The sequence below is a fragment of the Gorilla gorilla genome, chromosome 12 (assembly GCF_029281585.2).
Source record: "Gorilla gorilla gorilla isolate KB3781 chromosome 12, NHGRI_mGorGor1-v2.1_pri, whole genome shotgun sequence".
In the NCBI taxonomy this organism is placed as follows: domain Eukaryota; kingdom Metazoa; phylum Chordata; class Mammalia; order Primates; family Hominidae; genus Gorilla; species Gorilla gorilla.
In genome coordinates this window covers 100,123,966-100,151,250 of record NC_073236.2, presented here as the reverse complement: position 1 = coordinate 100,151,250, position 27,285 = coordinate 100,123,966, and the positions used below count along the sequence as shown (strand labels likewise).

The window sequence follows — 27,285 nt, the reverse complement described above, 5'->3', positions numbered from 1 at the left end:
GAACCAGAAATACCATCTGACCCAGCAATTCCATTACTTGGCATATAGCCAAAGGAATATAAATCATTCTCTTACAAAGATACATGCACACATATGTTCATTGCAGCACTATTCACAATAGGAAAGACATGGAACCAACCTAAATGGCCATCAATGATAGACTGGATAAAGAAAATGTGGTACATATACACCACAGAATACTATGCATCCATAAAAAGGAATGAGATCATGTCCTTTGCAGGGACGTGGATGAAGCTGGAAGCCATCATCCTCAGCAAACTAACACAGGAACAGAAAACAAAACACCACATGTTCTCACTCATAAGTGGGAGTTGAACAATGAGAACACATGGACACAGGGAGGGGAAAAACATTCATCGGGGCCTGTCAGGGGGTGGCGAGGAGAGGGAGAGCATCAGGACAAATAGCTAATACATGTGGGGCTTAAAACCTCAGTGACAGGTTAATAGCTGCAGCAAACCACCATGGCACACATATATACCTGTGTAACAAACCTGCGTGTTCTGCACATGTATCCTGGAACATAAAGTAAAAAAAAAAAAAAAAAAAACAAAAATAAAAATAAAAAAGCAGGCCCTATAAACCCAGTTAACACTGCAATGAGAGCCATTGTAAATTTTCATTTTATTGACAAAAAGAACCTGGGCTTCTTGGCAAAAGTAGTTGACACAAAAAAGGTAAACTGCTGAGTGAGAATGAAAAAAGCAAGTAATTAAAACTACACCCACGAAATTCAGGACCAAAACAGCCAGACATCTTTCAGAAAAGGAAGTTGATAAATTAAAGAATTTCCCTAGATACCCAGAAAATAACCTTTTATATTCGGGATTCAACTTCAGTGTCTGAAACTCCAGGATTTTCTTTTGGCTAAATACAAGGATTCTTAGGAGGGAATCCCTTGCTGTTGTGATTTGGTTTCAGCGGGGTTCAGAAGGGCACATGGTGATTTGGCTGTAAAACACTAAGAGATACCTTCCCCACTGCCAACCCCTTCCCCAACTTGCCACTCATGGAATCTGAGGCTCTCGGTAACATGCAGGTTGCAGACACCAAATGAATTAGGCAGATGGAACTCATACGTCAAAGACACCTACTTGGATTCCTTTTTGGCCATTGGTGCATTTCCTCTCTTTCTTTTTTAATCAGTCTCATAAATCTGACCTTGACAAGGTCCTGCCTCTCTATACCATAGTTGGAGGTGAGATGGTAATATGTCCTGAAGCTTTCATTTTCTTCTCCACTTGAGTGACCATCAATGCCACGTGGCACCCATTCATTATGGGGCTCAGGTGCGGCTGTGAGGAGGCATGTGCCAAGTCCTGCCAAACTGGTTACTCCTTCCAAAAGAACAGGATGGTTCTCCAAATACTGCATATCAGATGATTACACTTCACAGTGCTTGATGAAATCCTGGCATGCCTAGAGCTGTGAGGAACACAACACATTGTTAGGTATTCTTCTGAGTATCTGGTTTATAATAGCTATTTACATACTGGCTAATGACTACCTGGATTCACATAATTTTTAAAGGGGTTTATCCAAATTGAGAATTGAAGACAAAATCAGAGTGGTCCAGAATAGTAACCTTGTTCTCTGAGGTGGGGGCAAATGCCAATGGATTTGTGTTGAATTCACCATTTTCAGGGATATCTGACTCAATGTTTGTCTCCTGGTCTTGACAATGGGAATCTGGAATACTGACCTAGCTCATGTGGGCAAAGTATGGATTTCTCACCGCTTGTGAAAAGCTGCCTTCTGGCTTCTAGCAGTTACATCTTTGCTAGTCTTTGGTCCTTCCTGAGTTTTTGCCGTTTTCTCTCTGCCCTTTTTGGAAGGAGGCCGTCTCTTTTTCTCCTCTCAACCAGAGGCTGTCTACAGCTGGCTCAGTGTCCCCTTGTGCTGCCAGGTCCCCTCCCCTCCTCCTTGGTTGGGGAGGGGAAGTTCCAGGCACTCTCTTTATTCTCCAAGCATGATTTGTATCCATAAAATGTGGTAGCTATGGGCAGTCTTTTTCCATAGTGGCCTTTCTATCTAGACCATTTTAAAGACCTTGAGAAATAGAGATACCTTATCGTACTCTGGCAGCTTATTTCTGCTATTCACAAAACAGCATTAAACTCCTTTTATGGGCTCATAACAAAATAGCCTATTGAAAGAATATAATGGCCCTCGTGCTTTTGAATGCTCATCATTTCACTATTACTAAAGATGCTTTATGTTTTTAGGGTCCTGATGATAGGTCTTCATGCTTTTCATTAGGGCATAATCCTTGGGAGAGTAATGCTCTATACCACTTCCAGGACTGTGGCCTGCAAATGTGAGCAGTCACCAAATATTATTGTTGGAGCTGATAAATGAGAACAATGACAATAGCTGTCATTCATATATTGAGCTCTTTTTATAAGTCAGATTTTGCATTCTTTATGTTGATAAGTGCTTTATATCCATTATGTGTTTGGATGCTCCTAACATTCTAAAGATATTATTATTCTTATCCCCATTTCACGGATGAGGAAATCAAGGCCTGAAGAAGCTAAGTACTCCCCCATTGTGCAAATCACACTAGAATTTAAATCCAAGTCTCTCTGATGCCACATCCTAGACTCTGTGTTGTACTGTCACTGTGTCATCATAGATTATTAGATTCCCCTGTCTTGGCTATGAGGACGCATATTTTCATAGTTTTCCCCCCATTTTCCTTCTCATGCTTTTTTGTGGTACCTCCTCCTCTAATGGAGATCTAAATGCTTGTGCCTCAGAGCCCGGATATTGACCTCTTAGTTTTTCTAGCTATACTTTCCCCTAAGCAATTTCATCAAGTCCCATGATTTTAATTATCAGTATGCGTATAGCACCTATGCGCTGATATAGCCAAAATCTAAATCTCTAGACCAGATGCTTCCCTCAGGTTCACACATCCAATTGCCTCTCCAACTGAGATTGGCAGCACCATTCAAGCACTCACACTAGAAATGTAGCATGGCTCTTGATCGCTTCTTTCCCTCATCTGCACTCGCAGTAATTTTTAAAAATTCATTTTTATTTTTAACTTTTATTTTAGGTTTGGGGGTACATGTGCAGGTTTGTCATATAGGTAAACTCATGTCACGGGGTTTATTGTACGGATTATTTCATCACCCAGGTACTAAGCCTAATACCCAACAGTTACTTTTTCTGCTCCTCTCCCTCCTTCCATCCTCCCCACTCAAGTAAGCCCCAGTGTCTGTTGTTCCTTTCTTTGGGTCCATGAGTTCTCATCATTTGGCTCCCACTTATAAGTGAGAACATGCAGTATTTGGTTTTCTGTTACTGTGTTAGTTTGCTAAGGATAATGGCCTCCAGTGCCATCCATGTAATTCTATGATTTTGACCTTTACCCACTTCTCCCTGTTTCCACTGCTGCCTCCTTAGTCCAAGTTACTAATATTTCTTGTCTGCATGATTGCAATAGCTTCCTGACTGGCTTCCTTGCCTTCACACTTGCTACCCCCAGCTTCAATCCATTTTTCACACAGCTGTCTGAGTGACATTGCAAAACACTAATCAATGCCTCTCCCCTGCTTAAAACTCTTCAAAGTTTTTCTTTGGACTGAAGTCCAAACTCCATAGTTTGGCCTTCAAGGCCTGCATAATCTAGCATTGCATATATCTGCAATTTCATCTCATACTGCCCCTTCCTCATTCACTACTCTCTAGGTCTCTTTGCAGTTCCTCAAAGCTCTTTCATGCCTCAGGACCCTTGCACTGGCTGTTTACTCTGCCTGGAATGCTCTTTCTCTGGCCCATGGGTGCTCAATAATGTTAATGGAATAAATGAGTATAGATTGCTTCTCTTATTTGAATACTATAAATAACTAATGAGAAAAATAACGTGTCATTAACGTTTTAGCCATTTGTATTTGTAACATTTAAATTACATGGTCTTAATATGATAGACCTATGGAATTTCTGAAGCATGTTTATGTGTTTACATGGATGGAGTAGGGAGGATAAGAGAGTGGGAGGAATGTATTCAGCATGTGATAACCATGAATCATGCATCCTGTGAGATAGATGGTGATATCCCTATTTTTCAGAACTCAGGTGGTTTGGGAAATTAGGTCGCTGGCTAAGGGTGAACAGGTAGAAAGAAGTGGGCCTAGACTTTACATGTGGTTTGACCCCAGTACCCATGTGCATTCCCCAGATCCTGGTGCCTTTGAGCAGACACAGCAGAGAGAGAAGTTTGAAGGTAGAAAAGAGGAAAGACAGCTGGAAATACTGGTTTTTTTGTTCATCTGGGCAGTATCACAGGTGGCTGTGAATCAGAGACACCGGATATCTTAGTTATATCCAATTCTGCCTTATTTGTCAAACATGGCCCAAATGAACTGAATTAGACCCCAACTTCAAAACCCAGTATCCACACACAAAGAAAAGGTGGTGAGTACAGTTAGGTGTGGCAATTAATGAGCCACCATCTGCTGAAACATCACACTTTAAGTGGGACTTAACATGGTTATGGGTTTCTTTGAACTTTTTTTTTTTTCCTTTCCCACCATATGTGCTTAAAGGCTCCAAAAAGGAAACAGCTTAATCCAGGAATGTGAAAAAGAATGGTGACATTCTGCGGTGTGTCAGTGAAATGAGAAACTTATCAGGCACTGTCTATTTTGGGGGTTTTGTGGTATTTTATGGTTCCAGGCTTCTAGTCAGTGACAAAATGGCACTGCCAAGATGACTTACCACATGCGTGGGGTATAGCAGAGCACTATGGTAGGTGCTGCTTCTAAAATTTACTTTTGGCTTTGCCCTGGACTGAGTTGACACACATACAGAAAATACTCCTTTTCCTCCAAGGCCTAACTGAGACAGCATCTTGGCTTACCCATATTCTTCCCAATGGAGAAACGAATCTCTCTGTAGTAGGTTTTCCTGTTGCATTGTTTTGTACCTTGGTGACAGTACTAGTTTCAGGCTGTTCTTCTTTGTGGCTTCATGCATTTCTATCTTCCTCTCCAACTACCCTAAAACTCCCTCAGGGCACAGACCGTGTTTTCTTCATCTTTACAAAATCCAGTGGGACTTTGCACAATAGCTTACATTGAAGGTGCTCAATATATGCTGTTGAATTAAAATAAAATTGTTTTAGGAGAACAAGTTAGAGTGATGACTTTAACATAAGACACCTCAAAAATGTGCAAAATGCACATTTTGTATATATTGTATATATTTGTAGGTTAACAATATAATTGACTGTATCCTTATATTGAATGCTGAAAAAAATCTGATACTACCAAGAGGAAACTTTCACACTCTTTATGAAACTTAGTGTGTAGTTTTGGTTAAAATGCATAGTTTAAACTGCAGAATCTAAACGTTTGAAATGAGGAAAGATGTTGCTTTTAATCTTAGCACTGGTGCAACAGGGTGAAAATCTTTTAGAATATGCATAGTTAGGATGGTTAGCTTAGCACAGGTATGTCAACAAAGCATTACCATAGCTCTGTGTTTGAGATCTCTCTCTCTCTCTCTCTCTCTCTCTCACTCTGTGTGTGTGTGTGTGTGTGTACATGGACCTTTTTTCTTAGGAAATATTTATTTAAAGAATTTCCTGACTATAGAGAGAAATATGATGAATGTCATAGATATTATGGTAAGTGCATTTGGAGAAGGCAAAAGTATTTTGTTTTCTAAATATTTAAACATGACCTGGACATCAGTTGTGATGTGTAAATGCCATGGGAATACTGGGAGCAACAAAGAAGGACTTTGGAATGCTAGAGTGGATAGTTCTCTCTAACCCAGAAAGGACAGTTGGAAGCCAAAAGATGACACAAAGTAACACGTGAAGAATATGCATTTGGCAACAATATCTGGCATAACTGCAGTAAGATTGATCCTGGAGTCATGGAGGCCAAGGAGGAAGCTGTAATATAATACAGATGTGAGGGGTAGAGGCACAGTAAGAGCAAGTGGTAGAAATGTAGAGGAAGGAGTGGATATAAAAGAAATTTCAAAGGAAAGATCTCTATAACTTTGTCAATGTGATAGATAATTCTAAAATACTGTGTCTAAGTGAATTGAGTGACATAACACCAGCAAAAGAGTTGAGGAGGGCAGTTAGACCATAAGGAAATATGAGACTTTAATTTTGAATATCTTGAGCCCAATAACACATTAAAACATCCAGGTGGAAATTCTCCGGCTCTCCCTGTCATATGAGGGATTCTGTTTTTCTCTGAGGGATGCACTGGGGATATCGGATCTGGAGATGGCAAAGAGAAATTTAAGACAAATAAAAAACAAGCTAAGTTTGAAAACATCAAGGTCATAGCATAGCCACAGCTAAGACATGCCAGGTGTTCTGGCTGGATATTTGATCTCCCATCATCTTGACTCCATGCTGAGCTAAATGGCCTCCTACACTGATTATATTCAGGTATAGACTTTTCCTTCCACTCATCTACAGCTATCCAGCTTGTAGTCAGTCATTACAACATGTTAACTTTATGACTTAAAAATGTACAAAAAATACTTATTTTACAGTGGCCTAAGACATTGAAGCCTCCAAATGTATGAACCAGACACTAGGCCAAAGAGGTATTCTCTGACTGCAATACAAATATTTCTGATATCCTCTTGGCAAAGTTTAACTCATCCTTTAAGAACTAACTCAACAGTTACTGTCTCTATGTAGTCCACCTGACTCCCCACGGCAGTTAGTCTCTTCATTGTCCATGTTCCCATGACCCTTTGTTCTCTTTTATTTTTTTACTACAGCATTGGCCTCTCATTCTGTCAAGGCATCTGTTTCTCGCCACTAGGCTGGGAGTATCTTGAAGATGGGCACCACTTACTCATCTTCATATTTTTCACTCCCCTAACAGAGTAGGGGGCTACTGGGTGATAGTTCATTGTTGGAAGTATCCAAAAGGGGAATTTTAAAAACATAGATGGAGCAGTGTGCAGTTGCTGTAACAAAGTCTGTGTACACATCATATGCCACATCCCTGCTGGCGCCGTTAATGCTGCACCAGCAGAGGCAGCACTCTCATTACATACTGCTGGCCCATATTTGTAATGTATGACATTTTTTATGAAATACTGTCAAGGGCAATCCATCATATAGTAACCTTTGGATTATATGCTGAGACTGGTCTTAAACATAGACATAAATGAACTTCAAGAATAATGCTATTTTCTAAAAAGAGTATGATCAAAGAGTTCTAGCTAGGAAAATGAGACAGAATGGTAAGTTCTTTTAATTTAAACAGAAGTGCCTTAAAAAGAGGCTTTCTTCTGTCTAGCTCCAGCTGAAGACAGGGTTATTGTGTGAAGATGATTAGGTGACTCTGGAATGTGGCTGAATATTTCTTGTAATACATGAGGTGAAGACTTGAAAAGGGGATGAGGACTTGCTAAAGGCTTGACAACCCTTGGGGCTTCCAAGGTTTTGATAACTTTATCTCAAGATGCATTTCTAAAAATAAAAGAACACATGATGACTTGAGTGAATTTCAGATGTCAACTGTGGACTCACAGTTAAAGGTATTCTCTCTGTGCATGTATTAAGATCTAGGATTTTATACATATTATAGAGTATAAATTAAAGAAAGCTTCTAAGTCTTATCATTTTTGTGTAAATCCAGATAAGACTCCTTTGATGAGCTCAGTGTTTGCTGTGAAGGAAAAGCTTATAGGTGAGAGGAACACTAAAATTATAATTCTTTGTCTTCCTTAATTAGACTAGAGCTCACCATAGACCTTGCTGAAACTGTGAGAAAATCCAAGCAATAATTCACACTGTCAGGTCAGCAGAAATGGGAACGGGGGTCTGATATAACTGAAATATTTGCTTAAGTGATCTATCTATGAACTGAATAGCTCAGAATAGGCACACGATCTTCACTGGAAATGTACCCTCTGAAGATGCTAAACACAAACAGCAATGAAAATAAATCCCAGCAAGAGCCTTATACCACCTTTACAGATGTCATTCTAGAGGAAGGATATAAAGCATATTAATACCAATTGATGTAGGGCACTAATTAATAAGTCCCATTAAATCATGGAGTAATGACATTTAGCATCTAATGAATGCCTCATAATTTCTTCATCATTAATATTTCATAGCATAAGAACACAAGCATTTTCATCCCTGGGCCAATGCAGCATGGTTTTCTGTCTCTGACATGACCACAAGGGCATTGAGTGGCACGAGTGTATTGCACCTCTGTGGTATAGACTGACTATACCGCACAAGTGATTAACTCTTAGCACCCCGGGTCCTAGCGTTTCCTCATTTTAGAAAATGTGAATCTGCCTGCCATTCTTGGAAGTAACCTCTGTGACTGGAAGATGGAAGAACTGCCCCAGGCTCAGGTGTTGACTTTGGTGTGTAGCATTGCTTTGCTGTTGACCCCCACCCCCCAGCCCAAGAAGGAAACCTGCACAGGAGAAAATCATTACTTTGATTTATTACTGGGGGCTTGCTGTATGCAAAGGCAATAATCACCTCATGGAGCAGGTGCCACTGCCAGGGTTCATTGATTCCAGGCTCTTCTAGAAATTCCAGGAGGCCAGTCAGTCTGGCGGGAGATGGACGTAGTCAACGAAAAAAGAAGCCCATCTCATAGCAGGTTGAAATGAAGTGGGAGAAAAATCTCTGGTCATCGTTCTGTCGCTCCACTGACACTCGGTGTCTTTTTCTTTCAGAAGAGGGGCTTGAGCAGAGAGAATGCTTAGAGGCTAAGCGATGGGCAAGTGAGAGGGAAAGAGCCGCGACAGATAGAGCTGGCTGCCTAGGGGTCTCAGAGGCTTCATCCTGCAGGCGGCAGGCGGCAGGACAAAGGGACCTTCGGACTCGAGATCAAGATTCCAAGGAGTTAAACGCTACCACGCAGCCCGACCTGGATGGGATTTGCTCCTGGGTACAAAACGGGACACTGATCAAAATCAACTTGGACAAGTGACAAGAGTGAGTCTTATGTCGGTGGATGTCTTTTAAGGTCGTTGGAGGGAAGAGGACGGGAGGGGTGTGCCGAGGGGTAGGTGGAGAGAGGCACCGAGTCCAGAGCCGGGATATAAATGCACCAGGAGCCGGGGAGCAGAGGAGCAAATGAGTGGGGGAAAGAGTGAGAGGAAGAGTTGGAGAAAAGTCGGGGGAAAGTAGGGACAGGGTTAAGGGGAGAGAGGAGGATGAGGGCGGCGAGGAGAGATTAAAAGGGGAAGGGGGGTCGCTGGAGAGGAGGGCGGACTGTGGATCGGAGGTAGGGAGAGGGGCGAGGGGAGTGCGCGGGGTGGGGGGCGCCGGGGCGAGGAGAGGGGGCTGGGGAAGAGGAGGGGGGCAAGAAAGCGAGAGCGGCGCGGGGGAGGGCTAGGAGCCCGGGGGCCGGGCCGGGGGCGGGCGGGCGGTGGGAGGCGAGATCAGGCCAGGGGAGAGGGAGCGAGCCGGGCCGGGCTCGCAGGGCGAGGAGGCCGTAGGAGGGAGGTGGGGGGCAGGTGGGGGGAAGAGGGAGGGAGCGGGCGGAGAGCTGGGGCCAAGTGCATTGTGTCTGGCGGCGGCGCGCGAGCCCACCGGCGGCTGCGGCGGGGCGGGAAGCCATGGAGCCGCGGGCGCTCGTCACGGCGCTCAGCCTCGGCCTCAGCCTGTGCTCCCTGGGGCTGCTCGTCACGGCCATCTTCACCGACCACTGGTACGAGACCGACCCCCGGCGCCACAAGGAGAGCTGCGAGCGCAGCCGCGCGGGCGCCGACCCCCCGGACCAGAAGAACCGCCTGATGCCGCTGTCGCACCTGCCGCTGCGGGACTCGCCCCCGCTGGGGCGCCGGCTGCTCCCGGGCGGCCCGGGGCGCGCCGACCCCGAGTCCTGGCGCTCGCTGCTGGGGCTCGGCGGGCTGGACGCCGAGTGCGGCCGGCCCCTCTTCGCCACCTACTCGGGCCTCTGGAGGAAGTGCTACTTCCTGGGCATCGACCGGGACATCGACACCCTCATCCTGAAAGGTGAGCGGCGGGCGCACCCCGCGTCCCCGGCGCCCGTGCGTGGAGCGCAGCCCGCGGTTTCCCAGGGGCGCGCCGGTCCCCGCAGCCCCCTCCCCGCCGCGGCCCCGCGCCTGGGCATTCTTGCATCCTTCCCGCCGCCTCCAGTCTTTATCTCTTCCCTTTCTTTCCCCACTGCGTCCTTCTTCTCCCTCTCCTTGACTCTCTTCTTTCGTCCACATCCTGCGCGTCCTTTCAAGTCCGTGCCGCACCTCCCGCCTCTGTCTCCTTCTTTCCTGCCTTCGCCTCCCATTCCCCGGTTCTCTCTCTCTCCCCGTCCTTCTCTGCCTTTGTACACCTGCCTGACATGTGTGTCTTTTCTTGACGCTGCTCCCCGTGAGGGGGACTAACCGTCAAAGACTGACTCGACTTTTCTCAACCGGGCTCCTTCCTTCAAGTTGTGCTTTCCTTTTGGAAATACCGTTTGGAAGAAAAGTGGTGCCAACCTCCGAAGAGGGGGAAGGGGCTTTGCCTGTATTGTGCGGATGCTGGTGTCAGACGGAACTGATGTGGTCATCCCAGCCTGGCAGGGCTGATGGGCAGCGAAGGAGGCCCCGGAACCTTCCTTCATACCCCTGAAGTGCAGGGTGTGTGTGGATTAGACTTCAGAGACCAATCGTTGGCTGGTGGAGGCTGCCCGAGGCAGATAGGACGCCTGCTTTCCAACCTTCCTGAGGACCCCATACCCCCACCCTCCTCGCTGTCCAGGCACTGAGGAGAGAAAATGTCCTCGCCCTTTAAACTAGAGCTTTCCAGATTTGGGCACTCACTCTCTGCTTATCACTCTGTCTTCTGTTTGTGGTACCTTGTCAGGTTGTTTTTGTTGTTTGTTTTGTTTGGCACTGAGTTGCAGAGCATCAATTTGTTCTTCTGAAATCTGTGCAACACCTGTCTTCTGTGAATGCTATCAGATAGTTTGATTTTTTTTTTTTTTGGTAATCCCATTCACGTAAAAATATTCAGTGTGACAACTTGTGAAGCTTCCTTTAACTTTCAGAACTTGACTCAATGTATTTTTTTCCCCTTTGAGATAAAAAAAAAAAAATCAACATCTCTTCTCTTGGACTCATGATGCCAAAAAAGAAAAAGTCCAAAATCAGTACATTTTAATATTTAGTAGCCATGTAGGAAAACAAACGGACAGATTTGTGTTGAGTTACAGCCTGGAATGGAATGACATAGAAAAGAGGGGGTTAATAATGTGTTGGCCTTCAGAGTCTTGTTAGTTGGCGGATTCTTCATTTCTCAAACATGTCAACTTCCTCCTTCCCATGGCTAACTCAGCTGGGGACTGCCATCCAAAATCTGTCTGCATGTGGAAGGACTCCAGCACTTTTAGGGGAATCAGATACAGTAAAATCTTCCTTTGGGAAGTGCACCATTTTCTTTTCTCTCCTAACTTGCATCCAAATCTGATTTCTCCTCATGAAGATGCTGCATAATTAATTCTGATAGTAGCATAGTACATGAACAAACTGTAAAAGCTGAATGTGGAGGCTCAGTTATGGAGTGCTCATTTAGGCAAGGCAATTTTGAAAGCTAAGCAGTGTAGTCTGTCTTTGGAAATGACAGAACTGCATTTCCTTACACTTTCTATGCTTAGAGTATTTGATTGCATGTAAATTGGATATAGAGCAATGCCTGAAACAGCAGGGCAGAGTCCAACCTACAGTAGAAGAGGGGACCCCCACAGGATATTGCACAATGCCTCTGCAAATGCCCTGGCTAACTGAAGTGCCAGTTCCAGGGCAGTCCAGGGTCAAATAATAGAGGTGGAAGGACTTTAGAGGTCATTGAAGTTGAACCTCTACTGGTTGTTCAAATTCCCCTCTACAATCTTTCTGACAAATTGTTGTCTAGCCCAGTACTTCCGTAAGATGGAACTCATATACTCGTTAAAAGAACTAGATTTTCCCAGTCACGAATGCCTATTTTTAGATGAAAACAATCTCAGATTTATAATATTGATGGTGTTTAGCTAATCTTTTGTGTAGAATACTGAAGAGTTCTAGGTTGTGAACAGAAGATATGGGCCCCGTTGCTGGCTCTGTTGCTAAATTGCAGTGTGTTCTCCAAGTATCAAGACCTTCTTCGCCTTCAGTTTCCTTGTCTGTGGTATTATTAGGAGGGATGACTATTCTTTAGAGAAATTTCTAGTTAACATATCTGTCATTGTTATAATTAATAACAATGTAAGTTTAGCTTCTTGCAAAGTTAATGAGCCAATGCTATTAAGAAATGAGGAGTTTGGAGGAAAGAACAGGCATTGGTAGATTATAGGATCATAATTTGTTGTTTGGGAGATGTCCAGAAATGCCTTGTAATGTTGCTACTAACCAACCTTGGGCTAGTTACATAATTCTTCTAGATCTCAGTTTCATCATCTGTGAAATGTATGGGTGACAAGAGCAGCTTTAAAATTCTGAGTCTATGAATAATTTGAGAAAAGAAAATGTCACCAACATTTTCCTGGCTCAAAGATGATTTTGGCACCCATATTAGGCAAACATTATCACCTTTGTTTTGGCATCTGACATTAGTGGCTGTGGTATGAATTTCTTAAATGAGCCATTTATAAAACTAGAAATTAACACTGTGTCTAATTTTAAAATTTGAGCAACTAGAGTCCCAAGTTCCATTCTTCTATGAGTTACCTTGTTTATGAGTCTTAGCATCGTTTAGAAATTTTAATTGTAGGAAATGAAAAGTTTATTCAGATGGGATAGTGGGGAGGGGTGGAAAAAGGGCTCAAGAACTGTCTGGCATGCTTAGTGAGCTTCTGAGAGGCAAAGATGTCAGCATTTTCTCCTCTGGACCTAGAGGGCAAAGCTAGGAGTTGAATGAGGAGTGCAGGGAAGAAAATGTAGAGTTGATAATATGGAAAACATTCTCATAATAGGAATTATTTACATTTCCTATTACTGGAGGCAAGACAAGAGAGATATATTTCTGAGAGATGTACAGGGGATAGAAACATGCAATGTGGGCAATAAGAGATTAATTTAGAAATATGCAAGGCTCTATAATATTAGTCTACTTAAGAGAAATCACTGGAGCTAGAAAAGCATTTATCTCAATGGGACAAGTATTTGGGAGAATCATCAAGTTCTTGTTTTCACACTCTCATTATGATACAAGTCCACTTCTATCTAGCCCAGAGCCTGGAAGGTCTAGGCTTGACCTTTAGCCAGAACCTTCAGAAAGAATGGAGGTAAAGTTATTGATACGCTCATTAAGAACCAAGACTAGAACCCTTTGCTATTCTACCAGACTGACAAATAAAACAAAATATTTGCCGGCATAGTTTAAACATAGTTATTTTTCTAGCAGCAAGTTCTCTTAACAGCACTATATTGACCAATCCACATTTCACTATCTTGTTCACTGGGATAACATGATAACTTATCAAATGCTTTAGAGATATTACATTCATACTGTATTTCCATACTTACTATCCAATTCAGTAAATGCCCATTAGAAGCTTATTATGTGCAAGGTAATGTTAGAAGATTTTGGCTAAACACGTGGGGGTTCTTTTGTGTTTGAGTTGGTCAGTTGACTCTAAATTAGTCTTCCATATATGCCATTCTTGCAGCACTGGCTAACTTTTGATGCTGAGGAAGCTTTGCTGATCCAAGTAAGGACTGACTTGGAAAAGTATGCAAATGAAATCAGCCTTCACCCAGCGATTTGAGTGCTGGGATAGTTGAAAAAAATGGACTTAAAGCTTAGGGCTTCAGGTACCTCTGTGGCACTGGGAATGTGGGGGGCGGGGTCGGAAAGAAGTCTTTAGGTGTAAAAATCTGTAAGATAAGTGAGTGTGTCATGGATTATAAAAGGATGCCAGGAGATGACAGGTGGCCTAAAGATAGTTCTTCGTTCATTCATCCATTTATTCACTCAACAAATAGACGTTGGAGTGTTGGTTATTGTACGAGGTGTAGAAGATACAGGAGTGAATAAAATGGATAAAAATCCCTGCCTTCATAGAGTTTATTTCAAGTAGTGGAGTTTGTATTTTCTAGTGGATTATATTATAACTACTCTTAGTAGGTCATAGGACCAGGGTGGGAGAATACTTTGGGATGGCTGATAGCACTGGTGGGTAAATGACAGAAAATACAGGGCAGAGTGATCACATGCAGCATCCTTTAGGGGACTCCTAGCTGTTCTCTCCCAAGTGCAGTATATATGTTTCAACTACTGGATGAATAGGAAGACAGGACAGATGGAAGCAGACTCAGTTGGAAACATTATGTAATGCTTCTTTCAGTTCTTGAAAACACTGACTTTAATAAATAAACATTGATATGACTTGCAAATACATTATGTAGAACTTTGGAGAAATCAATTTTGAATAGAAATCGGAGTCATAGAAATGACATTAGAAGTTCAGCTATTCACACTAGCCTTAACTTTAACTTTTTAATGAAACATTTTCATTAAAAACAATTAACATTATTTTCTATTATATATACTTTGTGCATGTCAATGAAATTCTAATATTACATATTATCTGCAATAAAAACAGAAAACTAACGTTGTGTTTTGTTTTTATAAAATTAAAAATGATAGGATTGCAGAAATGTGAAGATTATAAGGCTGTATGCCCAATGCTGACCTGTATAAATCAACTGGGTTTGAATTCTTGAAACTTGGAATAGAACATGTTCTTGTAGTTGCAGAAGCATTTTTCCTCCAATGAGATAAACAGATATCAAAGACAGTGGGTCATAAATACTTTGTCATTTTGTTCTCTATAAGAAAAGCAAAGTAAGAGATTTGGTAGGAATTCACTGGGTCTGCTTTTCACTGTGCTCATGATTTATCTGCCTCTCCTGTTGCTTATTTCCCATGAAATTAATAGTCTGCACAGGACCCCCCAAGTTCTACCTGACACAGAAATAGACTGATGATTTTCTTCAGCTCATTTGTAGACCAAAGTATAATTTGTGTTAGAATAATTATCTTCCAAGAGCAGATATATCTAGGGAAGTTGAGAAACCAGCACCGTTTCTCCTTCTTGACCCAGTGGTTCACAGATCGTTCTCGGACCTTCTCTTGGGTTAAAAGATGCTGCTGGTAAAAAGGGACTCCTCAGTTTTGGGGGTTCTGGGGATATGATTAAGACTTCGTTTTTCTTTCCCTCTTCTCAAGGCGAGTAGTCTCTGAAATTCTTTTGGGCATCACTCTGTGATTTATGTTTACTCATTTTTAAATTATGTGCTTGGACTGTACTGACACATACATCATAAAACAGGCAAAAGCAAATTTCAAAGGGATGTGGTAATACATATATATAAATAGAAGTTCAACCATTTTCATGCCCCTGTCCAAAGAATTTCATGTGCACCCCTGGCATGTACACACCGCACTCTCAAGACTGCTTCTCTCACTGCTCAGAGCCAAGTCTCTCATCTGAGCAGAGGAGGAGGGATTTTTCCTATCACAGCTGAAATTCATGGCGGGTATTCCAGTGCGCTGTTATATCACACACATTTATCTTGCACAGGGGAGAGAAGAAGATGCATTTTATTTCTGTATCAATTCTGACATTAGGCACAGTATTAAATGAGCCCTTTTTGATTAAACAACTGCTAGCTCATACTACACAACTCTTAATGACTAGATTTGTAGTTTTAGCTTGTTCCACAGTGTGCTGAGGCTGAACATACCCAAGTGTGATATTCAATGTTTCAACACATTCTATTGCTAACATCATGAAGGTTATCTTGAATAGAAATTAAATTCTTGCCACTCTGCCATCAAAAGAATATACTTACCTCCATTCTTACTATCTGCACACAGGAATTGTCTTTTAAAAGTGATTTATAAACACAAAAGTGGATGGTACTTTAAGTAGTTTATGATCAAAATTGCCAGAATCAATGACATTTTCATTCACTATGTTTCATGGATAACATTTAGCAATGGCCTTGAGGGGAAAAAAGGAAGAGTTTGCTATGTCATAGAAAGTTCACATCCAATTATACCCGAGTTGCTGTGCTTTTCTTCCTTAGCTACTGATTTTTTTCTTCAGATAGCAAAAAGAGCCCTCGAACCCCATCAGGCAGACTGCTCATAATTATAATTGCAACTGTTCTTTTTTCATTTTTTATTTTTTTTGAGACAGGGTCTTGCTCTGTGTGTCACCCAGGCTAGAGCTGAGTGGCACGATCATAGTTCACTGCAGCTTTGAATTGGGCTCAGGTGATCAGGTGATCCTTTCACCTCAGCCTCCTGAGTAGCTGGGACTACAGGTGTGTGCTAGCACACCTGGCTGATTTAAAAAAAAAAAAACAACTTTGTAGAGATGGGGTCTTGCTATGTTTCCCAAGCTGTTCTCAAACTCCTGGCCTCAAGAGATCCTCTTGCCTTGGCCTCCCAAAGTGTTGGGATTACAGGTGTGAGCCACTGGGTTTCCCTCACCCAGCGAGTGTCCTTGATTGCTATAAAAGATCAGTTTTTGTTGGAGGAGCATCTAGACATTCCTTCCCATTGAGAAAATGTCAATGCTAAGTGTGAAATGCCAGGGGATGGGAACATTGAAGGAATTGAAGTGGGTCACAGGGTTTTCCCAACTGTTAGCAAGAATGAACTCTGCTTTCATCTTTGTGTACATCTGTAGTGCTGTGTGCTCCAGATAATCAGCTTATAATTACAGATTATATAATCACAGATTTTCAGATTATAATCACAGATTATTCATGCCAGCAAACCACGACCTCAGATTGGCCATCTCTTCATGCCCTGAGCCTACCTTTCTTGTGTTTACCTTATCATTCAGGGAAATTCCACTGTCCTTTGATTCTCGAATGTGTGCACATCTGTGGTCCATTTTCTTATGTTATTTTCCAGTTAAAAGAATAAAAATAAAATCAGATTTGGTCTGGTCAGCCTCTTCATTTCCCATTCCCTCCCAATAGCAATGATAGGATGGAAGAAAAAAGCTGAAACCAGTGAAAATGGAGGATTGGCAAATAATACAAATAGCAAATGTGTCTCCTTTGGAGTAAAACAGCTCAGTATTTGGGGATAGTTCAGATAAGATCATATCTTTAGGTTTAAACAATTTTATTTTTTCTACAGTTACTATTTTTTTAAAAAACCCACACCACTGATATTGTCTAAAGCTTTGCAAAGCTAATTGTAAAGATTTTTATCGAAATAAAGAAATTTGTAAATAGAAAGTGGAATTTTCTTAAACTGGCAAAATTTATGACAGTTTATTTTTTACTCTGTCATAGTGTTTCCCTGTGGTTAAAAGTGATTGCAGTGATTAATCTGTTTTATTGCAAGTTTTATTCATAACTAAAAGGATGCAACTGAACTTCTTGGAGCATGAGAGAGTCCGCCTTGGCCGTCGTCATGAAGCTGACAGCCTTTGTTTGCTGCAGAGTCACGGGAAACTACATGCTGCACTCCATCTTTCTTGCAACTCCGCCAGATAGCTGATTGCAGACCCAACAGTAATGTCATGGGGACACCCATCAGGGAATGCATTAGCAAGTGAACAAAGGGGGACAATACAAACCATATTTAAGTTTCTGTTATCTTTAATTACTGAGGACACACTGAATTATTTTCTGTAACTTGCTGGATGTCCTCCAGTGTTCAGACTTTTTAATATTTTGTTCATAGGTAAAAATCAATCAACTCATTTTTCCCCTAAGAACCTAAAGGATGTAATATATTCCCTTTTGGTTTCACCAAGTGATTTGACATTCTATAGATAGGGAAGAGACTCCAGAAATGTAAGTAGAAAATTCTGAGTGTACAGATAATTCCAGAAGGCTTAATTGTCTCTTTACAACAGGTCACTCAAATGCAAACCCACACCATGCTTCCATCTGCCTTGCAAATAAGTACTAACTTGCACTCTTAAGGTCTGTTACAGGAGAACTAGCAGGGTAGGGGCAGTGGTGGATGGGAGGCTACACTGGGCTTGGATCTCTTTTGTCTACATTTCAAGGAATTTTTATTTGGTGTGGGGGATGTGAGCACTTGCTTCACTCAACAATCATCAACAAATGTTAAAAATGATTTTTTTTTTAAACAGGAGGCTGTTCAGTGAAAAATAGGGGTATTAAGTCCTCCAGGTCCCATGGGAATGTGCTTTCCCTAACTATACCCAGAGCAGTGAGGAAGGGGGTCTAAGTGAGTGGGGGCAGGCTGCTGGTCAACTTGAGTTTTAACACCTTTTTTTAAGTTCTCACAATTTTGAAAGCTGCTTACAGTAATATTTACAATTAGAATTTTAAGTATGTGCATCCTGTTAAATATTATTCAATGAGCTATCCTGGAAAAACAACAACATCAATCACGTGTCATATGATTTAAAAATTATGAAACAGACGATCACAGTCACAATTTGACATAGCAGAAGATAAACTGTAGGGTGGGGGGAACAAAAAACTTATAATGGCCAATTGGAACAACTGAACCTATGGCAATTGGAGCTAAGTATCTGTTTTATGCCACTGATACTTAAGAACCATTTATTCCAGGTGATCTAATCCTTAGCATCTAACACATTGTAGGAAAACTTCTCTTGGTATTCAGACAATGGAAGTTTGGTTGAAGGAAGCTACAACTTACAGGTATTGGAAAAACAAAGAGATAGGCTGAACTAAGGAGTGGCGGGAAAAGCAACAGTGACTGCCAACATCAACGGTTCAATATTGTCTTTTTCTAAGATACTTGAACGTGCATGTTTATAGCAGCACAATTCACAACTTCAAAATCATGGAACCAACCCAAAGGCCCATCAATCAGAGTGGATAAAGAAACTGTGTGTACACAATAGAATACTACTCAGCCATGAAATGGAATGAATTAAGAGCATTTTCAGTAACCTGGATGAGATTGGAGACTATTATTCTAAGTGAAGTAACTCAGGAATGGAAAACCAAACGTCGTATGTTCTCACTGATCGTTGGGAGCTAAGCTATGAGGACGCAAAGGCATAAGAATGATACAATAGACTTTGGGGACTTGGGAGGAAGAGCGGGAGGGGGGCGAGGGATAAAAGACGACAAATATGGTGCAGTGTTTACTGCTCCAGTGCTGGGTGCACTAAAATCTCACAAATCACCACTAAAGGACTTACTCATGTAACAAATACCACCTGTACTCCAATAACTTATGGAAAAACAAAATAAAAAAAATTAAAAAAATTTGTCTTTTTCTTCAGGTGTTTGAAACAAACAAAAAAGACACAAAGAAACTGTTTACTATACAGCAGTACAAGAAAAAATCTAGCCAGAAGATACCCGCCGAAGAAGCATCAAAGTCTTGTATTCCTTTCTCTCTCTCTTTTTTTTTTCTCAAGTTACCTTTTCTTTCTGAAATTCAAGTTGGTAGGAGGAAAATAAGCATGCGTAGAATAAAAAATTCATAGAGTTGAAAGGAATTTCAAGCAGTGATTCTTACCTGATTTTTATACTATAATGTGGGTGATAGGTGATTTGCACTTGGGCTACAGACTCCTGTCAATTATCCACAAAACCTGGCATACCAGCTCTAACTGCCTTCATTTCTCTCTCAAAACATATTATCAGAATGCCTGTGAGCAAGGGGGATGCTATTATCAGCATAATCTCAAATGGGTTTTAATTTATGAGACAGAATATATTGCTTGGAAGGAGCAGGGCCTTTGATTTTTGTATAGAAGATGTAGGGGTGGGGGCTTCATCCAGATCATGCATTTTGAAGTGTTGCGGGTATATGGGGAGCTGAAGGGTGATTGCTCAGTCCCCCAAAGTCATCTCTAGGCACCACCACTGATTTGGAAAATTGGCAGCTGTATAAATAACTCATTACCTACTAGTCCTCTGAACAGGTCCCAACACATCTGATTTGGGAAAGTTAAAAAATAATGACAGGAGAGGTTATAAAAGAGCACAGTTTTGTATGCCATACAAATGTGACAGTTACTGAAATAAATAGGTCTGAGAGCCACTGAGAGGTGTGAAACAGAGTAGTTCCCTGTTGGCTTAACCACCGATACAGATGATTCTGCGGTAATATTTTGATGATGCCACAGGGGAAAGTGAGTGCTGCTTACTAATAGGCCCCAGATTGTAATTTTGGAAATTTGTGTCATGGGTGTTTTTTAGAGCATGTTTTTATTTATAAGTTATCACACAGTTCTTGTTTTCACATTCTTCTGGCTGTATTTACAGGTTAAAATGCCAGACATTTTTTTTTTCCTGGTCAGGTATTCATCCATACATGTAGTCTTCTGGAGTTGTTATTTATTTCTTAAAAACGATTTTCTTTTTTAGAGACAAGGTTTCATTCTGTTGTCCAGACTGGAGTGCAGTGGTGCGGTCATAGTTTGCTGCAGCCCCAAACTCCTAGGCTCAAGTGATTGTCCCACCTCAGCTTCTGGAGTAGCTAGGATTACAGGCATGCTCTACCGTGCCTAGCTACTTTTCTTTTTAAATTTTTTTGTAGAAACAGGGTCTTGCTTTGTTGACCAGGTTGGTGTCAAACTCCTGGCCTCAAGCGATCCTCCCACCTTGGCCTTCCAGTGTTGGGATGATAGTTATTTCTAAACAAGGTCAGATATAGCAGTATTTCTCATTAGATATGAAACATTATAATTTGGGTTGTGGGTGTAATTTTAAAATATGTAGTTGATAAAGTGCTTGATAAACATTTATCCACTCACTTGGGTGGGCCTTTAAGTGCCAAATAATAGAATACCCAAATAAAAATGGCTTAGCCTACAAGGAAAACGTATTATCTTTTGTAACAGGACGTTTGGAGAAAGCCTGCATGTGGCTAGTTAATTAAAGAGATTCAATGGTTTTGGGCTTTAGCAGACCCAAGGCAGGCAGTTTTGTCTTGAGCCATGTCTCTACCTGGTCATGACAGTTCTGTGAGTTGCTAGTTGTGAATTCTGTGAGTGAGCTAGGAAACGGAAGAAGCCAGTCGCCTTTTTCCGATGTCTTCTTTTACAATAAATGTAATTTCCCAGAAGTCATCCTGCAGACTTCCCACAGGTCTCATTGGCCAGATTTATGTCACATGACCATTCTTAAAGCAATCCCCGGCAAGTGGAATGGACCATGATTTTCTTAGACCAATCAAGCTTCAGCCCTGGGGCTGGAGAAAGGGCCCAGGCTCCCCAGGAAGCACTTGGCTGGCTGACACCTGAACAAAATCTGGCTTTGGTCAGCCACGGAAGAGGGGTTCCAGAGAGCCACACAAGATAGAGCCTGAAGCAGCAGGTGTGTTCAGGTGGCAGTCCCATCCTGCCTATGGTCATTCCATAGTAGGAGAAGACTGAGAAGAGAACTCAGATTTCCTTCCAGCTTTTCCAGATCTACCACTTTCTCTACATACTGCCCTAATAGACACATGGAAGTGCCCTGAAAGCCCTGTGCTTTTCTGTTTGAAGAGCTGTTTGAGTCTCTTTAATCTCTAGAGATTCAGAGATGGCATGGTTGGTTCTAAGGAGGCTTATTTATAATTGCACTTTTAAAATGGAAGGTAAAATGTTCAAAATTGTGCATTCTAGGGAATATTAACATACTCTAAGATCAGAAGGTGCAGTTGCTATGAATTTAATACACATTGGATTGGAGAGCTTGGTGCTTCAGTGCTTCCTATGTACAGCCTTTGTCCTCACTCTCGTCCCCATCCCCCCACCCCTGGATGTTCAGTGCCTCCCAAGAAGAGCTTCATGGAGAGCATTTTCCTGAATATCTCCCTTCACCCCCACTCCTCAAACCAGGTTCATTTATAGAATCTCTTCAAGCCAGGCTATGACTTTTTTTAACTTCTTGATTTCTTGGAGGAAAACAACAACAACATATTTCATTTCTATCCTTTGACTGGCAACTGAGTGACCATGATTACAACTTCCCAGTGCATCTATAAATATAACAACTTTGAACAAGAAAATTAGCAAATCACTCCTTGCTATTGCCAGTGTCCTGGTGTGTTGATAGTGGCGCATGTTCAAAATTAGAAATTAACCAATTCTAATTGGAAGAAAAGCCACTTAACTCATGTCTGTATTGGGCTTTCATTATTTTTGAAATTTCTGTGAAGAGTCATCTGCTTTTGAAGTGACAAGCTGGAAGACCTGGGGAGGAAGCAGTTGTTTAGCAGTATATGTTTCTGTGTTTGGAGGAGTGGGATGGACCCTGGTCATCTCAGCCGGAATGTTCAAGTCAAAACCTTTCCAGCAAACCTCAGGTTTCCTGTGCTAGGCTCCTCTTGGACCTCTCATTCGACACCGAGAGACCTATTTATTACAGCTTGATACTTCCTCAGAGCAGGAATTATGAAGCAAGAAAACAATCTGAACTGTTACAGATGGGCTGAGCTAGCAGGATTTTAGCACAGAAGCCTCAGAAGATGGTGTAAAGCCACAAGGTATGTGGGTGGGCATATATTTGGACCACCATATTGCATGCCAACTTGTAGGTTCGACAAGAAAAAAAAAGCAAGCAAGCAGGCAGGAGAGAAAGGAAAGGAGATAGGAAGCCCAAGAAGGAAGGCAGGAAGGAACAGATGAGCAACTATTTGGTGGATCTTTGGGGAACCTTCTCTATAGATCTTGTTTCCTTAAATATCCATTAGGTACATTTAGCTTTCTAAAATACAATGTTTTGTCTTTCCTTTAACTAAAAATATCGGATAGTTTCCTTAATAAATTAAACATAGAAGAACCAAATATCCCAGCAATTCCACTAGTAGGTATATACCCCCAAAAGTTGAAAACAGATACTCAGACAAAAACACTGTACGTAAATGTTCACAACAGCACTATTTGCAATAGCCAAAATATGGAAACAATCCAAATGTCCATCAACTGATGAATAGATAAGAAAATGTGGTATGTCCATACAATGGAACATTATTCAGCCATAAAAAGGAATGAAATACTGACACACGTTACAACATGGATGGACCTTAAAAACACTATGCTCGGTGAAAGAAGTCAGACACCAAAGGCCATAAGTTGTATGATTTTATTTATGAAATATCCAGATTAGGCAAACCCACAGAGACAGAAAACAGGGAGGGGATAATAGGGAGTGACTGCTTAATGGGTAAGTGATTTTCTTTTAGGTTTGTGAAAATGTTCTGGAAATAGATATTGGGAGTGATTGCACAATGTACTAAATGTCACTAAATCGTACACTTTAGTTAAGATGTAAACAAAAAAACCCCAAATCTCTGATCATTTCCCACTGCCTACAGCTACAAGTCTGAATTTAGCAGGTCATAAAAAAGCTTTTACCATGTGGCTCCAGCTACCTTTCTGGTTATATACCCAGCTACTTCTGCATGAAATCTAGGATCAAGTCACATAAGACCATTTTCTAGTCCTTCAATACACATGCACTTTCTTATCTCTGTGTCATTGTGAATACTGCTTCCTCTGCCTGAATACCATCCTCTCTTGTCCATCTGGACAGCATCTACTTTTCCTTGAAAGCTTAGTGCTATTCTTATTTCCTCTCTAGCTTTCATTGCCTCTGTCCTCAGCACCTCTCTCATTCCCTGCAGAATTAATTGCTATATTAACTGGGATGCCGTTGTACTTTATAAATACCTTTATGATAGCACTTTCTACATTGTACTGTATGGTTTCCTTGTTAATTTTACATCCTACCTTAAGGCCAGGGATGGATACCATCCAGGTTAGTATTGGGCACATGGCGATCTGCCATAGAATGGTTGTTGAAATTTGCCTTAGATTGATTCAAATCACGGTCATATCTGACCCACTCTCTTCTCACCCACTTCAGTGTTTTTGTTGTTGTTGTTCAATTCAAGGACAGGAGAAGTGAGAATTATTCTCAGTTTTCAAAGACTAAGACACTAATTATTAATCCAAAGAAGATAAGGTACTTGGTGTTAAAAAAAAAAAAGTAGTAATAGTAGTAGATGGGTAAAATGCCGACATTTATTATACACTTTTTTTTTGAAGTATTCAAAAAAAATCAGTGTATAACTAACAAAGAGTGCATCTTTATGGAGATTTTCCTCATAAAATGTTCTTAATCCTTAATAGAAGGATTATATCATTATGTAGGTGTTTTTGTCTCTTTACTTATCTCCATAGGAAGTCACTACCCTCAAGAAACTCTTCCTTTGTCTCTGTTCTTTCACAGGACTTAGTAGGGCAGTTTTCAGAAGACGGAAACTCAATATATTGGTCATACTTTGCCAGGTTCATTCTATGTATGTCCTTTTTCTGTTTTGGTTTATTAAATATTCTTTTTCCAGTAAAACGGTTGCAATTCCAGTTACATACTTTCCTTGATCAGAAAGCAGAATAGCTGGAATGAGTTGCTGCAAGGAAGACTCTTGGTTGCTGTCCTTCATCAGGCTCTTCACTGAACCACCCTGCTGCTGTGTCAGACTTGCTACTAGGGAGATTCCTGTATGCTGAAAAAAGCCTGGAGAATCACGTGGGGTGCGAGGGTGCTCTTCGGGCTCTTCAAGCAGAGGTGGCTCTTCAAGAGACCAGTGGTTTTACTGGCATTCTGAAGCGATCTTCCTCCTAACAAGTTGATTTTGCAGTTTATTGAGGTGACAGGAGACTGGAGATTTGGGGCATGTTCTTCACTCTGCTCTTAACTAGCTATGTGACCTTGGGCAAGTGCCCTTACCTCTTCAGATCTTGATTTTCTCATATGTAAATATGGAGGTTGGATTCGTGTAACGTGTTTAGTCTCTTGTAGCTTTAACCAGCTGTAATTATAAGATGCCTAGAAAACAGCCGCTTGATTAACTCAGCAAAGTGTCAGGATGGGAAAAGGTCAGTTCTCTCTAGAAGTGGGTAAGCATTAGGACAGCCCAAGTTTAAGGGCCTTTTTCGGTTTTCAAATTGTTCACTCACAGAGCTTTTCTTTGCTCTTTTGAATGTGACATGCTTTCTTATTGCTAATTTTCTTTTTCATTTCCTGAGGGATTCAAAGGAGAAATTGGAACTTTTCTATCGTTCCAGGAATTCTTTTCTGTTGGAGCAACATTTACCATTTGGTTAGAAGGACTCAACTGTATAATTTATAATTTTTTTCTTAGATGATTTCATAGGGAATTGATAATAAGTTATACCTGGTGTCAGGAACTGGAATTAGAGTTCATAGTAGAGAATGCAAAAGGAGTATACCCTTTAGAAAACTACTTAGTATAATTTAAATTTTGCCTTAATTGCCCATTTTAAATTTCTTTGAAGAAGTTTTAAAAAGATTTTGATGAAAGAAAAAAACATGCTTTTTTTTGTTTCAACAGGAAAAACATTCTAGGTTTATTCCTTCTTTGCTTCATGAGAGTATTTAATACTCATAATTCATGTGAAGACAAAGAGAAATCTATAATTGTGCTTCATTTTATTCAAAAGTTTTAGATAGTGCTTTTTGAATTTAATAATTCTGTGTTAAATACCTGGAAGTTATACTTAATCACTTTAATTTAATTTGTATTATGAAGCTTGATTATTCATTTCAATTTCTTTGTTTTATTTTCCTTGAATGTTATTTCTAGGTAGCTTGCCACATATTGCGATTGGGATAATAGTTAATTTTATTCAAAGCCCTATTCAAGAAATTTGAACATGACATGACTTTCTGTGACCCCCAATTTCCTCGTTTATACTGATGAAAGGACATATCTAGGTAAACCTCTTTAGTCATACGCGGCAATGATTATAATGGCAGATCTGCTACTCAACCTCTGATGCTTGATAGGACCTGTTTTTACTTAAATCCTTCCACACAAAGCAGACATTAGGTAGACACGCCAAGAGATCCGTGTCATCTCCATCAGGGTCAGGCTGATTCTCATTGAGAGAGCCACAGTGTGACTTCCAGAAGACAGAATGTATATGATCTAAGGTATTGAACATACCACCTCATGTTTGCCCTGTCATAAGCATTTTGGTCATTCGGAAGACTTAAAAGATTAAGAGGAGAAAAATGAAGGTGTTCAATATAACTTAATAGAACTGTACTGGACAGTGATGGGAAAGAGGGGGAGAGAGACACCTCCGTGGATGAGGACCATCACATATTGGTCTTCGAATTGGTGTCTTGATATGGAAATATGTTTCTTAGAATTTTTTTTTATTCTGTTGGGATTTTTGTTTGTTTGTTTCATTCTACTAGCAGTCACACTAGGGAAGAGTCTTACAAAATCCATGGGAGATTATGAACTAGAAAACTGAAATTACTCTGTAGTAGCCATATGATGAGTGCATTAGTCATGGAATAAAAGAAAAAGCACCTTAAATTTACACAGCAACTTTCTCTCACATAACTCAGGGCAGTTTTTACAAAGGGAGAAAGGAGCCGTGTTTCCTGACTAAGCGTATACGATCAGGAGAATAACATTGGAACTGCTGGTAGTTATCACCTGTCTACAGTGGAGATGGTGTTCATGTATTCCAGTGGGAGAGGAATAGGAACCCTAAGAACCAGGAGCTGTAGGCCTGGCCTTGGCTCTTCCTGCTCCCTGTGGGACACTGGCAAGTCATTTCAACCTCTCTAGACCTCAATTTCTCATTTTAAAAGTGAAGGGTCAGACTTCATGCTTTCTAACAGTTTACCTTTTTATTATATTTTATGACTTACTTGGAGCATCAGGAAGTACAGAATGAGTTTTCCAAATAGCTAAAACCTACCTCTCTGTGCATCAAAACTTATATTTATCAAACTGGATGAATATATTCATTCAGCGCATTATGCACATGTCTGCCTTCTGAAACAGAGAGTGCTAATTTTAACTTTTGCTTAATGACTCAAGGTTATCAGTGTGAACTATGATGTAATGCCTAGGTTCCCTTAGGGAATGCAGAGGTTTGTAGAACTATTTGCCTTAAAACTAAATGATGCAGTTTACTATGTTTTTTTTTTAAATATTGTGCTTGTTTTGATTTTTTAAAATGCTTGTTGCCTTCCTAAATATCGTATCCTTCTGCTTCTGTTGTCTGCCTCTAGCTGTCCTTTGGAATATTCCACTTTGCTGCTTCTGCTGGCCCAGGAACCAGGGGCCATAGATGAAGCAAGTAGATACTAGGTCTGAAGTTGGGGCAAATAGTTCCCAGGTGAGGTTTCAGGAGGTACTCCTGCTAGTGAAGACTTTGGGACTTTATTGCCACTGCCTGGGGCCTTTGAGATATTTTTCTGTGTTCTAATGAGAGACCCTTAATAAGTACAGTATCAAGGTATATGGCATTTACTATTTAGAGAATGATGTAAATTTTGTGGCTCTCC

At 41.0% G+C, this 27,285-nt stretch overlaps 1 protein-coding gene across 2 annotated transcripts in view; it reads left to right on the top strand.

Moving 5' to 3' along the window:
• Positions 1–9,504: 9,504 nt before the first annotated feature.
• Positions 9,505–27,285, top strand: part of TMEM178A (transmembrane protein 178A) — a 52,729-nt gene continuing 34,948 nt past the window's right edge. For both annotated transcript variants that reach the window (XM_063695930.1, XM_019021177.4), the window contains exon 1: positions 9,505–10,006. In XM_063695930.1, the coding sequence (XP_063552000.1) occupies positions 9,607–10,006 (400 nt within the window). In that variant the 5' untranslated portion in view covers positions 9,505–9,606. The remainder of the gene's footprint in view (positions 10,007–27,285) is intronic.